Source organism: Nomascus leucogenys, chromosome 12, assembly GCF_006542625.1.
Source record: "Nomascus leucogenys isolate Asia chromosome 12, Asia_NLE_v1, whole genome shotgun sequence".
Classification (NCBI taxonomy): Eukaryota; Metazoa; Chordata; class Mammalia; order Primates; family Hylobatidae; genus Nomascus; species Nomascus leucogenys.
In genome coordinates this window covers 20,926,600-20,944,568 of record NC_044392.1, presented here as the reverse complement: position 1 = coordinate 20,944,568, position 17,969 = coordinate 20,926,600, and the positions used below count along the sequence as shown (strand labels likewise).

The 17,969-nt window shown below is 35.8% G+C and overlaps 1 protein-coding gene across 1 annotated transcript in view; it reads left to right on the top strand.

The window, feature by feature from the left end:
- XPR1 (xenotropic and polytropic retrovirus receptor 1) overlaps positions 1–17,969 on the top strand; it is a 255,280-nt gene that overhangs the window by 146,803 nt on the left and 90,508 nt on the right. Inside the window, exon 3 of the mRNA XM_030823915.1 lies at positions 8,679–8,780. Coding sequence (XP_030679775.1) covers positions 8,679–8,780 — 102 coding nt within the window. The remainder of the gene's footprint in view (positions 1–8,678; positions 8,781–17,969) is intronic.

Genomic DNA, 17,969 nt, shown 5'->3' with positions numbered 1-17,969 from the left:
ATTTTTTGTAGAGACTGGGTCTCTCTAAGTTGTCCAGACTGGTCGCCAACTCCTGGGCTCAAGCAGTTCTCCCACCTCGGCCTCCCAAAGCGCTGGGATTACAGGCATGAGCCACCACACCTGACCTATTCCTGCAGATTTTAATAGATATTCTACAACCCTTTCCCCATCTTTGTGCTGTCATTCCCCCTTTACCACCAAGGACTATATTCTTATAAATAACTTTGGGAAACACAAGGTATTAGTTCCACTTCTCATAGAATAACAGTGTATATTAGCATAGTAAAGCTCTTTTTGCCTTAAAGCAGCGTTTCTCAACCTTGATACTGTTGACATTTTGGACTGGATAATTCTGTGTTTGGAGCAGGTAGTGGGAAGGATTGCTGTCCTGGAAATTGTAGAATATTTAGCAGCTTCCTTGACCCCTACTCATTAGACTCTAGTAACACTAATATACTCGTGGTTGCCCAGCTGTGACAACCACAAGTATCTCCAGATATTGCCAAATGTCCCTTTGTCCCCTGAAAGACAACCCACCAAAGGGTGAGAACTACTACCTTAAAAAAAAATCAGTTTGATCCTGCTTTATACTCATAATTCCCAGATTTATTTGAGGATAGAATACTTCTCCTTCTCCTTCATTTGCACACCTAATTTCCTGGGAATTGCTCTTTTAAAATTATCATTTAATAAAACAGAAACTAATTCTCCTATTTAGACTTCCCCCTAAAACTCATCAATATTTTCCATGGCACTTAGAATAAAGTTCAAACTTCGTAACATGGGCTTTGTGCATGAAAGGGCCTTTACCTGCCTCCCTAATCTCACCTCCTATCACCACCTATCACCACCTGGTGGCAGTAACATTGTGAGCTGCTTTCAGTTCTTTAGGCATCTCAGTTTCTTTTCTAATATGCTGTTCCCTCTGTTGGGAATTATTTTGTCCTTGTTCTTCCTTATCCTTTAGGTTCAGTCTTAGATTAAATGTCATCTCTTAAAAAGAGATCTTTTCCGATCATTTCTTACCCTGCCAGAAAGGATAGCCATCCAATCCCAGTTCTTACCCTCTATCTCATCACCCTATTTGTTGTCTTCATTCACTGTTTATAGTCTATAATTCTTTGTTTACCTGTGTAGATTTCTTTCTGCCTCAGTCACTAGGATGTAAACTGTATGAGGGCAGGACCCACATTTATCTCATTCATCATATCCCTAGCATTTAATAGAGAGCCTAGCATCTAATAGGTACAATAATTATTTGTTGAATAAATACATATTATTAATATAATTCACATATTACAATATTCACTCTTTTAAAGTGTATAATTCAAGGCTGGGCATGGTGGCTCATACCTGTAATCCCAGCATTTTGAGAGGCTGAGGCAGGTAGATCACCTGAGGTCAGGAGTTAGAGACCAGCCTGGCCAACATGGTGAAACATCATCTCTACTAGAAATACAAAAATTGGGTGTGGTGGTGGGCACCTATAATCCCAGCTACTCAGGAGGCTGAGGCAGGATAATCACTTGAACCTGGGATGCAGAAAGAAAAGAAAAGAAAAGAAAAGAAGGAGAGGGGGAGGGGGAGGGGGAGAGGGAAAAAAAGGAAGATATAATTCAAAGGTTTCTAATATATTCACAAGTTTGTGCAGCCATCACCACTATCTAATTCAAGAACATTTTCATCCCTCCCCGCTCCTCCTACCCCCAGCCCCTGCCTGCCAACCACCACTCACTTTCTGTCTCTGTGGATTTGCATATTCTGGACATTTCATATAAATGGATTCGTACAACATGTGATCTTAACTGTCTGGCTTCTTTCTCTTAGCATAATATTTTCAGAGTTCATCCATGTTGTAGCATGGAACACTACATTATTCTTTTCTGAGGCTGAATTATATTCAGTTGTATGGATATGCTACATTTTCTTTATCCATTTATCCATTGGGTTGTTTCTACTTTTTGATATTATAAATAGTGCTGCTATGAACATTCATATATGAGTTTTTCTGTGAACATATGTTTTTACTTCTCTTGGGTATGTACCTAGAAGTAGAGTTGTTGAATCATATGGTTATCTATTTTTAACTTTTTGAGGAACTACCGAACTGTTTTCCCAAGTGGCTACATCATTTAACATTCTTACCAGTAATATATGAGGGTTCTAATTTCTGCATATTCTTACCAACACTTGTTAATTGCCTTTTTAAATTATAGATATTCTAGTGGGTATGAAATGGTATCTCATTGTCTTTTGATTTGCATTTCACTAATGACTGATGTGTTGAAATATTTTCATGTACTTATTGGTCATTTGTGTGTCTTCTTTGGAGAAATGTCTATTCAGATTCTTTGTCCATTTTTGAAAATTTGGTTATATGTCTTATTGTTGAGTTAGAGGAGTCATTTTGACATATTTTTTAAAAGAGATGCAAGAGTTCCATCCTGGCTAACATGGTGAAACCCCGTCTCTGCTAAAAATACAAAAAATTAGCTGGGCATGGTGGTGGGCACCTGTAGTCCCAGCTACTCGGGAGGCTGAGGCAGGAGAATGGCATGAACCTGGGAGGCGGGGCTTGCAGTGAGCAGAGATCGCGCCACTGCACTCCAGCCTGGGCAACAGATCGAGACTCTGTCTCAAAAAAAAAAAAAGGGGGGAGATGCAAGAGTTGTAAGTCTTTTTGTATTCTGGATACTAAACCCTTGTTAGATAGTCCTGATATGGGTTTGCAAATATTTTCTCCCATTGTGTTTGTCTTTTTACTTTTTTGATAGTGCCCTTTTAAGCAGAAAAGTTTTCAATTTTGATAAAATTCAATCTATCAACTTTTTTATTTGTTGCTTATGTGTTTGGTGTCGTATCTAAGAAACCGTTGCCCCATCTGGGGTCAGGAAGATTTATACCTGTGTTTTCTTCTAAGAGCTAATGTAGTTTTAGCTCTTGCATTTAGGTCTTTGATCACTTTTGACTTAATTTTTGTATCCATGTGGGAGTCTAACTTCATTCTTTTGCATGTGACTATCCAATTGTTGGAGTGTTTTTTTTTTACTTTAATAAAGTATCATAATTTTCACAAAATATGAACATTGTTTCAACATTTACAATTTTAAAAATAGTGTGTGGAGCACATACTGTGTACCAGACATTATGTTGGGTATATCATCTATACAGATTAAAAAAAAGACATAATCCCCATCCTCAACATCTCACAGATCTGGAAATTAATTGAGAATAGTAATGAAAATTTGAATGGAACATTAAAGATATTTGATGGTGTTGATAGTGGTTTTAAATAAATGGTTTTTGAGAAGATTGGCCTTTTATGTATTTAACCCAGAGATTGCATGAAAAAGTTTGATGACATTATTAGTATAAAAATAAAAATATTCCTGAATATTGCTGTAAAAAGCACTTGATGGTGGCTGCTATGCAATAGGAGTATTTTACTTTGATCGGTACTCTGAAAGAATCATTTTCTTTTTGAGACAGTCTCTGATGCCCAGGCTGGAGTGCGGTGGCGCGATCTCGGCTCACTGCAACCTCCGCCTTCTAGGTTCAAGCGAAGAATCATTTTCTATTAACAGTAATTTGCGGGGTGGATGAGAAAGCAATTGTCTATCATCCACAAATGCAAGGTGGAGATAAGACAATTATAGAGATGACAAAGAAATCAGTCTCTCTTTCTCTCTTTCTCAGTATAACTGTGTGTCTGTATTTTAGTATAACCCACTGATTTAATATTTATTTAACTCAGAGCAAAGGAATCTCTAAGACAGTGTTCTCTAAGTCGTTCTTTACCTGTTTTTTATTTTTTTCTCTCATTTGACTTCCTTTTTTCTGTTACTGCTAATCTTAACAATTGTTGATATATCTTTCTAAGATTTGTACTTATTTATGCTAGCTGTCTCTGAACTAAGCTTAGTCTTTTGTGACTAATTATTGAATTCAGGACATATTTAGCCCATTGTATAGTCTACTCAGACTGCCATAACAGAATACTACAGACTGGGTGCTTTAAACAACAGAAATTTGTTTTCTCATATTTCTGGAGGCTTGAAAGTCCATGATCAAGATGCAGGCAGAATTGGTTTCTAGTAAGGCCTCTTTTCCTCTTTGCACGCATTTCCCCACACATGGCCTATCCTCTGTGTGTGATTGGAGTGAGGGAGGCAGAGAGAGAGAGACAGAGAGAGAGAGAGAGAGCACACGTGTTTGTTGGGTGGGGGCAGTGGGGGAATCTCTGGTGTCTCTTTTTTTTGTAGGAACACTAGTTCTGTAGGATTAAGGCTCCATTAGCCTTAAGTCCTCATTTAACCTTAGTTGCCTCTTTAAAGGCCCTGTCACAAATACAAGTCACATTGTGGGGTTAGGGCTTTCACATATGATTTTGGGTGAGACACAGTTCACTTCATAATACCCATGTAGCACTTAATAGTCACTTTTATACGGTTAATATGTTTATATTCCTTATTTGATAATAAAATACAGTGATTTTTCTATGAAATTTATATTGATATTGGGGTGGGGAAAACTCATGTCACCTAGACTCTTTGTACCTCAGTTTTCTCATCTATAAAATAAGAATATTGGGCTCGTTGATTTTTGAATGCTGAAATTCTCTGATTCTCCAATTCAGAGTTACTGATTTCTAACATTATTCAGCAGGTACATTATAGGAAACATCTTATAATAGAAATTGATGTTCTGTAAATGAGCATTCTGTAAGCTTCTCATAACTGAAGTGAAAGGCTTAATCATTCTGTATACTGATATAGATCATCTATTTCCTGTGGTCCCAGCTACTAGGGAGGCTAAGGTGGGAGGATCGATTGAGCCTGGGAGGTTAAGGCTGTAGTGAGCCATGAATGTGCCACCGCACTTCAGCCTGGGTGACACAGCTAGGCGCTGTCTCAACAAACAAACAAAAACTCTATTCAACTAGCTATGCTGGGCTGTTTAGTTTTTACTTTGTATAATTTAAAGGTCTGAATATGGTATATTTCTTTTTTTCTTCCAGTTAATAATATCCTTTATGCAGTATAATTTATCCTTTTATGAATACCTTTTCATTTTGATGGGTTCAAACAATGTAATAATTGAAGATAGCAAAATGTGAGAATTCTTCTCATACCTACTCCCCTTTCAAAGGAGGTAACCACAACAGATTGTTAGGCATCCTTGCAATCTTTCTATGAATGTACATATGAATATTAACTTATGTACTTATTTTCCATTAATGGGATCATGCTATATATATTCTGTTATTTATTTTTTCCTCAACAGTGTTTCTTGATTTTTTATACACACCAGGACGTATGTATATTATTTTTTTAAATGCCTAGTGTTACGTAATATCATAATTTACTTAACCACTCCCCTTTTGGACATCAGTTTGTTTCTTTTTCACTATTAAAAATAATGGTCAGGCCGGGCTTGGTGACTCACACCTATAATCCCAGCACTTTGGGAGGCCGAGGCAGGTGGATCTCCTGAGGTCAGGAGTTTGAGACCAGCCTGACCAACATGGTGAAACCCCATCTCTACTAAAAATACAAAAATTAGCTGGGCATGGTGGCAGGCACTTGTAATTCCAGCTACTTGGGAAGCTGAGACAGGAGAATCTCTTGAACCCAGGAGGTGTAGGTTGCAGTGAGCCGAGATCATGCTGTTGCATTCCAGCCTGGGCGACAGAGCAAGACTCTGTCTCAAAAAAAAAAAAAAAAAAAAAAAAAAAAAAAGGTTAGTGAACATCCATGGAAATACATCCATTTGTATAGAGATTCCTTTAGAATACATTTCCTACATGTGGGATTAAACACTGAAAATTTGATAGCTATTGCCAAATTGTCTTCCTAAAATTTACACTTCCATCAACAAGGAATGAGTGTGTTCATTTATCATTACCATTGCCAAATGATACCACTATTTTAAAATCTTTCTAACCTGATGGTTGAAAAGCTATATTTCCTTTTTTAAAAAAGTTGCATTTATATGACATCTGGCATCCTTTCATTTGTTCATTGGCCATTTATATTTCTTTTTCTGTGAAATGCTGTAATTTATCTACTTTTCTTACGGAATCAAATATCTTTTTAATATTGACTTGTAATAATTTTTAAAAATATATTTTGCATGTTAATCATTTATTTTAAATGTTGTAGATATATATTTATGCTGCTTCTCTTTTAACTTTGCTTATGGTGTTTATTTTGTGAAAGTGTCAATTTTATTTCCTTTATGGCTTCTGTGTTTTGTATAATATTAAGGCCTTCCCCATGTGGAATTATTTAAATGTTCTATTTTTTTATAGTATTTTATGTCATTTCTTTAACTCCATTTTGAGTTTCTTCTAAATTGATGGCTGGTTGACCCAGCCCTATTGATGTATAATTCATTCTTTTCTCACTGAGATTTGAAGCCTCCTTTATTATAATCTAAATTTATATATATTATGCAGATTTACTTCTGGACTCTGTATTCTGTTCTTTTTGCTGTGTTTTTCTCATTATTTACTAAAAGTATACTTTTAATTACAGTAGTTTACCAAGTCTTTTGAAATCTGAGAAGACAAAAACATTGTCCTTCATTTAACTTATTTTGCACACAATTCTTGCTGTTTTATTTGCTGAACAATTGTATTTCTATTGCTTTATGTTAATAAAAGTTGTCTGTTAAGAGGAAAACACAGTAAATATGACCAAGCCCATGTTTTGCTTTTGGGTTTTCTTTCCTAACAATAGAGAATAAAATAAAAATAATTAGATAATTAAGTAGAATAAGCTGTTACTCTTATTTTATATCAGCTATAGCTAGATGCTATTGTAAGAGCTGCATCTGTTACCATGGAGCTTCCTTAACTCAAACTCAGCTTTTTTAAAAAAAAGGAAAGCAGGGGGAAAAGAAAAAGAAAAAGAAAAAGCTGTGACCTGCTTCATGCTTTGAAAAAAATAATTCCCAGTGACCTTGGGCAGTTATAGCCCTTATTGTACCTAGATTGCGGAGTTTAAAGTGGCCATCCTGTTTTACTCTAGAATCAATACAACATCCTGCATTATCTGCTCAGGTCTAAAGCGTATGAAATAGAGAAGCAGGTATGTGTAAATAAAAGTTTTGTGCATGTTATTCAAATAAAATAAATAGATTCAGCATGCTTTTTAGAACCTTAAGCTTTTGTTTTTCTTTAAAATATCTCTGGTACTACAAATTATACCATGCAATAATATGAATTTATGTATGTGTGTATGTGTATCACATACTACTTTTGGACCATTTTCCTTATTCCTAGACAGTTGGATTATTTTAAGAGTTTCTGGGTCTACACTGAGTTTTGGGGGACCCGGGGCTCAGAAAGGAATCTATACTTTTTCTACACTTTTCAATCTTAGAGTACCTTAGAGATCCAGGAATAGGATAGTTCTGTATTATTTATTTTATTAGCATCTAGAGAGTCTAAATAGATCTCACTTGGCCGAGAAACGTACCGTTTTAGGCTTGGGGTTCCTGAAGTTACATATATCTCTACATATGGGATGGATTCAGTAGGTCGATAGGCTATGTGACAGAACTGAGAAAGCGGATCCAGCCTGCAGAAACATGTATTGATTGGCCCACACAATGTTTTTAAAATATCTGGATTTATAGCTTCTCCTGAAAAATGGAAAGATTTGACAAACTGGGCCCTCATCACCACATGGCAGCAACTAGACAGACATATGCTTTCCAGCTTGTCAGAATCCCAACCACTCCTTCTCCTGAAGGTGTCACTTTATCATTTCTCACCACATTTGCACAATCATCTACTTGCTCAACACATTTATGTTACCTTCCCAGCTCCTGAAGCTTTGGAACTTGTAATTTACACTCTTCAGTGCACACTTCTTTCTCTGTATGTGGTACATTTAAAGTAAAAATAAATAGCCATTTAACATAGAACAAAATCAACTCATTTTTCCCAGAAACATATTATACATTCATGTCTTCATACCTTTGCTTTGCATTTTTTCCTTCCCTAAGATATTTATTCTCTTGCTGAATGAATTCTACTCAGCTCAGCTCCTGGTACCTTGAATTTTACTTGATCAATTCTGTCTACAGGTTTTTTTCTCTTCTAAAGTCTTAGAACACTTATTTTCTCCAACATTATAAATTTATTATGGTAGAGCTTTAGGAAAGTCTTATTCACTTAAAGAAGACTTGTGTGTGGTCTTACGAAGAGGTTTTGTTTTTTTTTTTTTCATTTTTGTTTTGGTTTTTTTGAAATGGAGTCTTGCTCTGTCACCCAGGCTGGAGTGCAGTGGTGCAATCTTGGCTCACTGCAACCTCCACCTACCTCAGCCTCCAGAGTAGGTGAGATTACAGGCGCCCACCACCGCGCCCAGCTAATTTTTATATTTTTAGTAGAGATGGGGTTTCACCATTTGGCCAGTCTGGTCTTGAACTCCTGACCTCAAGTGATCTGCCCGCCTCGGCCTCCCGAAGTACTGGGATTACAGGCATGAGCCATCGCACCCGGCCTGAAGAGGCCAGTTTCTTAATATGGTTCACAATTCATTTTTTCAGAGAAATACATATAAAATTGTCATTTTAAAAACTCAAAAAGTAATCTTAGTTTTTGTTTCCGTAGTTTTCTCAATTGGCCTTTGGACATTAAATTTAAATATTGTTTTCCTGTCTTTCAGTTACAGATGAGGACACAGTAAAGAGGTATTTTGCCAAGTTTGAAGAGAAGTTTTTCCAAACCTGTGAAAAAGAACTTGCCAAAATCAACACATTTTATTCAGGTGAGTAATTAAGAGACTTTTTTTTTTTTTTTTTTTGCTGCTGGGGAAGGATAAATTGTACCATATCATTGTTTAAACTTCTGATCAATGTTTTTAAATGGAGTTTTGTTTTCCTTACTATACTGCACTTAAGAGGTATTTTCTTGAGCTGGGATAAGAACACATCTGGTTTCTCAATGTTTAAGCTTTCTGTGGTCATTGCCTAGAAACTCTTGCAGTCAAAAGGATATTGGGACTTCGTTGAGAGGCAGTACCTTGGTAGAGCTTCACTGTGGCCCAGTTCAAAGCTTGAAGAGTCAGAAACTTGATTTTATCATTTTAGCCAGAGATGAATTACACAGTTCCAGCTTATCAATAATGGCAGTTTTATACCTTTTCATTGCCTAGAACACTCATACTTATTTCTCTAAAGCACTGGCCTCCAGAGTGGCATCTACAGTATGCCACTCGAATGTGAGAAGAAAATATTGGAACTTATATATATTTATGTCTGACTCTTTTGAATTTTATTTTTTATACACGTATGTTGCAATGTACATAATATACATTAGTAAAACAGCATCTTTATAGTGAAAAATTTTGGAAACTTTAGAGCACTACCATAGACATCAGGAGTCCTGTGAGACCTAGTTAATAATCAGATAGTTTCATGAGTACAGAATCTGAACAAAGTGAGTTAGATTCAGAAGGATATTTCATCTAGACTCTGGAAACCTTACGCATAGTTCCTGTTACACCGCCAGATTTACAGCCTAATAACTGGAATACCTATCATATTGAATGTAATACATCTATTCCCTGAGCAGTAATTGATGAAAAAAAATTTAGTCTGTAATTTTATTTAATATCAAAAATATAAAATTACTCTATTTTTTCTTTTCATATTTAATATGCAAATTACATGCCTGCGATTGAGAATATATTCTCATCTCTTGGCAAAGACTTTGGAAATACCATAATCTTATAACTAGCATAATCATAAACCAGGTATTAGCGTGAATTAGTCTAAAGATGAATAGTTTCATGACTTTACTAATTTGTTTTTCGGATGATTTTTTCCTGGCTTGTCCACAACTTCTGGAAGCATCTTACTCAGATACCCTTTTTCAGCAGCCCCTTAAACTAGAGGCTGATCATTCTCTTTTATAGAGTATTGGGAGACAGGAGATGGAAAAAGGTAAAAAGAGTCAGTGAGAAAGAGCTGCCAGAAGAAAAGAGACTGAGTCCAGCATTCTCTTAGCTACCATCGTTCTCCCAAATCAGTATTTCTATGTATTTCTATAAAATACATAAGCATCAGTATTGTTCTATTTCTGCCACTCCTATTTGTTAGCATCTACTGACCTCTTGGTTGCTCACTGTGAACTTAGACTCCTGGCTCCCAGTCTAAATAAATCTCTATCTTAATTTTTCATATCATGCTGGATGACTTCATTGTCCTTGTGGACAGTCATTTTCAGTTACACTGTACTTTAGCCCCATACACACATAGCCATACCCATCACCCAGAATTCCTCTCCTCAAAAATACTAAAACCTAATATGAGTCTATGACCATGTCTCCCAGCCTTTTAGCTTTTTACTCCCCTACTCCTTTAACATCTATTTTTCCATCTCAGAGCTCTAGTTTCTTGACTCTCCTATTTTATTTCAGTTTATCATACATGTCTTAGAATTATTTCCTACTTTTTTTTGTCTTCTTTTTTCCTTTTTTTTTTTTTTTTGAGAATGGGGTCTTGCTGTGTTGCCCAGGCAGGTCTTGAATTCCTGGGCTCAAGCTGTCTTCTTGCCTCTGTCTTCCTAAGTGCTAGGATTATAGGCATGGCCACCACACCCAGCCAGAATTATTTTCTTATCTCCATCAATCATTTTAACCATTTTGACCCCTGTGTTTTTAATCCCTTTACCCTCATTGCCTTATGTTGCATCTGCCTAGTAAAACTCAACCAATTCATCCTTTACCTTCTTTGTGCCTACCCCAGAGGCTGCATAGGACAACAGCAGAATAAATTAGAACCACTATAAATTCGTTGTTGCACCCGTAACTGTGCCCTCAAAGCTTCCTGTGGGTCCTAATCAGTATCATTTTTCATGCTCCAAAATGCTTTTGTAAAACTTATATCGTTCTCCAGAATTCTCTAACCCCACCATCTTCCCCATCATGCTCATTATACCATACCCTGCTTTACAGATAAAAATAAAGGCCATCAGCTTCTGTTAATGTATAATACCATGCAGATATATGGTATTATATCTGCACCTCTCTCCCAAATGCCTATAGACATTCTCATCCTTATTTATTTTCCTCCAATCTTTGTAGAAGAGATATCCCTCTTTATTCCATGGGAGATCTTTACAACTACTGACTGAATTTCAACTCTTCAAGACCTTGCTCCAGTAATTATTTCCTCTAAGAATTATTAAATAAATATATTTAACTTCCCTTTTTACCAATTCAATCTCCTTAGCAAGTCATTCCCTTCAAAAAAAAAAAAAATGAGCAAGCAAATTTCTTAACTTTATATCCTCCCCCTCATCTTTCATTTGTAGCTGGGCTTTTTCCTTAGGCAGAGGGAACAGTTTATATACAAGCAAGAGCCATGAAAGAACATGGCGTATATGCATGTGTCTTTCACCAGGATACAGGCACCTAGAAGACAGAGGCAAAATATACATTTTTTTTTTTGAGACAGAGTCTCACTCTGTCGCCCAGGCTGGAGTGCCATGGTGCGATCTTGGCTCACTGCAAACTCCGCCTCCCGGGTTCACACCGTTCTCCTGCCTCAGCCTCCGGAGTAGCTGGGACTACAGGCACCCGCCACCACGCCCTGCTAATTTTTTTTTATATTTTTAGTAGAGACGGGGTTTCACCGTGTTAACCAGGGTGGTCTTGATCTCCTGACCTCGTGATCCACCTGCCTCAGCCTCCCAAAGTGCTGGGATTACAGGTGTGAGCCACCGCACCCAGCCAAAATATAAATATTATTTAAAGCCATGCGAACAGGTAGATTTTCGGTATGGGAAAAATATGCAGAAAGGATTGCAGTGTTCTCAAGGAGAAAGATAATTTCTATAATTAGGAGATAGAAGGATAAAGAGGAACCAGCAATGTAGACAGAGAAGGCCATATAGCAGGAGGAGGAGGAGGAAACTAAAAGAGGAGGGCACTTGCAATGAAACAAATGTCTAGATTGAGAAAGTGTATTGGAAATGATGTAAGGCTGTAAACTACGAATATATAAAGTCAAGTTTATTAGCTTTTTTCTTTTACTATGACATTTTTTGAAAAAGAAGGATCTCTAAGCTCAACTCTAAATGGATGATTTGTATCACAAAGAATAGAAAATGCTTCTTTGTTTATGAAGAAAAATAATCTACTCTTGGTAGTAGATAATTTGTTTTTTTGTTTGTTTGTTTTTGAGACAGGATCTCACTCTGTTGTCCAGGCTGGAGTGCAGTGTCATGATCTCGGCTCACTGCAACCTCTGCCTCCCAGGTTCAAGTGACCCTCCTGCCTCAGCCTCACACATAGCTGGTACTACAGGCATGCGCCACCACACTCCCTGGCTAATTTTTGCTTTTATTTTTGGTAGAGATGGGGTTTCACCATGTTGGCCAGGCTGGTCTCGAACTCCTGACCTCGGGTGATCCACCCACCTTGGCCTCCCAAAGTGCTGGGATTACAGACATGAGCACTGCACCCGGCCAGTAGATACTTTCTATATTTTGAGTTATAGTAAAAAAAAAAAAATGTACATTATGACCCAGCACACATATACAGATAAAGGTTTGTTTTATATATGTTTGTATGCATCTATGTGTGTGTGACTATACAATATATTTAAATAATTTAAGATATTTTTTCATGAAACAGTACATCCTTAGTACTTGTAGTATATTCTGTTTTCTGTATTTTTCTATTCTATTTGATTTTTTAAATGCTGATTATGATCCACTAAATTGGTTTTATGACCTCGTATTGGGTTGTAACCTTCAGTTTGAAACATGATTTCTTTAAGTTAGGTTGCTTCTCAAAAATAATTTTAGGCTAGCTACTATTAAAAATTTTGGTGCTATAATTTGATGACTTTCTGTTTTGTGTGTGTATTGGCAGGGCCAGTGAGGCATGTCTCTTGATGTCCTCACTGGTACAAATTGGTAGTCTCTAGAGTGACTCCTGCCAGATCAGGAAGTGGTAGGTAATACGAAGACATTATTCACAGAAATAGAATTTGGTTCTGGTCCTCAGCAGTATCTTTTTTCCCTCCTTATTTAGCCACCTTCTCCCCAGAAGATTGTAGACTGCAGTTGTCAGACACTAGGGCACAAAACTATAAACAATATGGGGTGAGTTTAGCTTAATAACCCACCTCCACCCACTTATATCTCACACATTAAATAGCTAAAAATGCTCCATTTTTAAGTGAGATATTTTTGACTAAAACCTTTCAATGTCCCGAAACAAATTGCTATATTTTATTTTGTCTGTTTCTAATCACATCAAAAAGGCCAAACAATCAAAATATAGCATGAATGTGGCTAAAATTTGGAATTTTTTTCTTGCCAATGCTATTTACTGTTTAACCTTCCTAGGCTTCCACGCACTTGCTTATAAAACAAACAGATTGATTCCCAACCCTCTAGGGTTCCACATGTTAGGATCAGAAGCTATTTTCAATATTCAGAAAACCTGATGTAAGTTACTTTGTTAGTCTTTATTGTTTATTATGTATCTTTGGTTAAAAAATTGACATTTATTTAGATTTATAGATAAAATCAGTATTTGAAGATCATAAGAAGAGAAGGGAATTGTGAAAGGGAGGGGTCCTTCGTGGTAACAACATTGCTAATCCCTAACCTAGAAGTCCCTTAGGTCTCTTCTGTCACTAAAAATGGTATCAATTCTGAGGGCTGTACCATTAGAAACCTTTTTTTGTGTGTGTGGTGATCAGTAATGTCTTTTTCCAGTGGACAAGTGATGCAACTGATGACTTCACTTTTTTCAAACCAGTTTGCCTTTTCTCTTTATTCAAAATACTTAGCTTCTAAACAGTGTTTATGTGCCTAATGTTAAAAAAAAAAGTCAGAATATATGTGTTGCTTCTAATATTTCACAAAACATTCAAGCCTCTTTTATTGGCTGGAATTTTGAAATAGCTAAGTGCTTTTTCTTTGTTTTTGAATAACTTGTTTTTTTTCTGGGTGACTTTTTTGGTTTCAATTACATTGGTAAGTCACAGCAGTGTTACATGCTTTCTCTTTCTTTACTAAAAAGGAAGGAAAGGAGGGAGAGAGGGAAGAAGGAAGGTAATTGTGTTGGTGTTTTATTAGTAGGATCTTGCCTATAAAATATTTTCTTGCTTCATATAAATGCAAGACTGATTAGATAATACTTACTAAGAGCTATTCTTATTATATAGTTATTCCTGTTAATTCCTGTAATCCTGTTTTACAATGTCTTGCTGTATGTTTTTTTATTATTGATTTATATTGTTTTTATACAAAAGGAATTTGAGGCACTGAATATTGTTATACCACTAAATGTGTGCAATGAATCATAAGACTCTTTTACACTGAAATAGTAAGTGTTCATTTTACAAATGATACATGTGTCTAGTATGCATGTATTTAAACTATGACTTAATGGCTGGTTTTGTTCTTTGCTCATGTGTCTGTTAAAATGTAGATTAAGGTAGGTATTTTTAGTGAGAGTGGTCATAGGTTGGTATATTGTTTTAAATTCCCATATCTTAACATATCTTCCTGTGTCGTGATTCTCTTGAGTTCATCACAGTAGAATCAGTTGCTTAAGAACTGTTTAAAGGAGTAGGGAGGGTAGTAGGGGAAGTGAAATTAAAGCAGCCTCTCTTGCTTGCTTTCTTGTTAATACATCTGAAGGAAATTATAATTTTTGTATTGCCCACAATAAATTTTCCTTTCTTTATTTTGTTAAAATAAAGTGTTTGATAAACCTCTATTAAAAACAAGCCATGTGAAAACCAACCTCATTTTCTTTCTCTCCTTTTTTTCTCTCAGCCTCATTTTTTTTCTTTCTTTCCTTCCTTCCTTCTGTCTCTCTCCTATTTTTCCTTTTTTCTTTCTGAGACTGAAAGAAAGGATGAGGAATGTCTATGGTCATGAGTAACACAATTTCCAAATGGCATCTTCACAAACAAACACAATATCATGTAAATTAATGGTTTTTTTTTTATTGTAGGTCACAACCCAATAAATTGGTCAGAAAATTAAAATATAGTTACGTGTCACTTAGGGATAATTCTGATAAATGCATCATGAGGTGATTTCATTTTGGGAACATCATGTGTACTTACACAAACCTAGATGGTATATCCTATTACACATGTAGCCTATTACACAAGTATTCATTTGGCCTGTTGCTCCTAGACTACAAAACTGTCCAGCATGTTACTACAGAGAATACTGTAGGCAGTTGTAAAACAATGGTAACTATTTATGTATCCAAATGTAGAAAAGATACAGTAAAAATAAAGTATTAAATCTTATGGGACTACTGTTGTACATGCTGTTGGTCGTTGACCACAACGTTGTTCAGTGGCGCTACGACTGGACGTGGGTCATCACGAGCATTTTTTAAAAAATAAAGATAGAATATAGTAGAATAGAAAATATCAGTGTTGTTTACTAAATACATCTGTTGTGTGTATTTACAAATTACGTGTACTTTTTAAAGTTTATGTGCAATATGACATTTAGTATTTTACAGTTATGCAAAGTACTGTGAAAACTGACATGAAGAAGCATTGACTTTACTTGGAGGAAGAAAGCGGGATTGAGGAAAAGCCTTTAGAAGAAGTGAAATTTAAATTGGGTCTTTGAAAATGTGTAGGCATTGGCCCAATGCTCTTAAGGGAGGTTGTTTGGGGATGGCTGTAGGGAGAGGTGGGATTTAGTGCTTCAGAGCAAGGGAAAAAATCTATCCAGATGCACAGTGGCATTAAAGTACATGACATATTTGGAGATGAAGACAATAACAAATAGTCTTTTGAGGCTGAAGTTGTAAGATATTAAGGAATGAGTTGCTGATTAGAGAGAAAAGTGGAAAAATTAGATGTTTTATTCACATACAGATTTCAGACTTTAGTATTTGAGGTACACAGTTTCAAGTGGTAAGAATTCCAGATAAAAGATAAAAGCAGTATAAAAAATGCATGTAATGTAACAAAATTACCTGTCTTGAATCATCTGTGATGGGTCAACATTCTCATAAACTTACTTTATATTTTGAATAACACCAAGGTCCATAAATTGAGTTAGCAAGATGGTAATATTGTAAGACAGGTAAACAAATAATAAAAATATTCTAAGACACTAATTTGATTTTAGAAAGAATTATTCTTCAATTGCATAACAACATAACAGCTTTGCCATTCTGAAGATAGCTTGTAGTTCTTGAAATAACTTTTTCTAAAAGTAAAAGAACGATGAATTTGGTGAAAGCAAAATATATTGCTAACCCTTATTCTAGCTCTTTGAGGGATACATAGGTGCTTTGAAAATTATTGAATGGTTATTGGAAATTTTAATCAAATATTTAGTATGAGAGCTTATGGCGTTAACATATTATTAAAATAATATTTGTTCTCATATTCAGAGTCACTTGATTTACTGGCATAAGTAGAAATTGTAATTTATTGGCAAAATAGTCTGTTTTCATCAATATTTATAAAATTGCTTAGAAATATTGTGTGTGATATTTTTTCAGATAGCTTCTAAGTTGTTAGGACATAAATACTTAAGTTGTTTGAACCTGATTACTTAATAAATAGAAGCATTAGGTATTTCTTTTGTCCTAGAAGCATCGTGAAAATATTACTGAGACACAAAGTATGCTGTGAACCAAGAAAGAACTTAGAAGTTCTACACTGTTTTTGATCTTGAGGATAAGACAGACACATTTGCAATAGAAATGTTTAACATATGTAAAAAGAGCCCTGAGATTCATTCATTCATTCATTCATTCATTCACTTATTTATTTATTTATTTTGAGACAGAGTCTTGCTTTGTCGCCCAGGCTGGAATGCAGTGGTGTGATCTCAGCTCACTGCAACCTCTGCCTCCTGGGTTCAAGCAATTCTCTGCCTCAGCCTCCTGAGTAGCTGGGATTACAGGTGCCCACCACCACGCCTGGTTAATTTTTTTGTATTTTTAGTAGAGACAAGGTTTCACCATCTTGACTAGGCTGCTCTTGAACTCCTGACCTCGTGATCCACTCACCTCGGCCTCCGAAAGTGCTGGGATTACAGGCATGAGCCACTGCGCCTTGCCTCATTTTTATTTTTATAAGTGTATTTGTAGATTTTCATCATAGATCAAAGTATACACTTCTATATATGCACACACACCCTTTTCCAGGTTCTGTGTAATTCCATGTGTTTGAGCTTTCTGGCGATCTGGCTCTAGAAAACTGAAGTGTCATTGCAAAATAGATTGGGATACTTGGTGTCAAAAGCAGTATTTCTTATTCTTTGTAAACCTGTACCCCTTTGATAGGTATGAAGATCTCATACCATAGCTATAGTAATATTGAATATGATTTTTTCAAACTACATATGGTTTATATTCCCCTACCCCCACCCAGGGATTCTCATAGGCTCCTCTACATAGTTATGCCCTTACTTTAGAGAAAGTAGCAAAATGCACCTGAAATGTTGATTTCTTCTCCATTTCTATATGGGAATGTAGGTTACTAGAGAGAACTTTTACCTATTTATTCATTTATTCAACAAACATGGATTGAGTATACCATATGCAAGCTCTTTATAGTACAAAGATGATGATAGGCCATGCAAAAACTTGTATGAAAATGTTAACAGCAGCATTATTTACATAGTTTAAAAAACTAGAAACAATTCAAATGTCTGCAGACTGAAGAATATTTAAATATATATTCACACAATGAAATACTATTTGGCAATAAAAGGAACTCAGTATAACAGACTTACATTATGATACAAAATAGATGAAACTCAAAATCATCATGCTAAGTTAAAGAAACCAGACAAACACAAAAGATTATATATTGTATGATTCTTTTACATGAAATGTTCAGAAAAGGCAAATCAACAGAGACAGAATACAGATCAGTGTTTGCCTGGGATAGGGGGTGGAAGTGGGGATTGACAGCTAATGGCCATGATGGAAGTATAT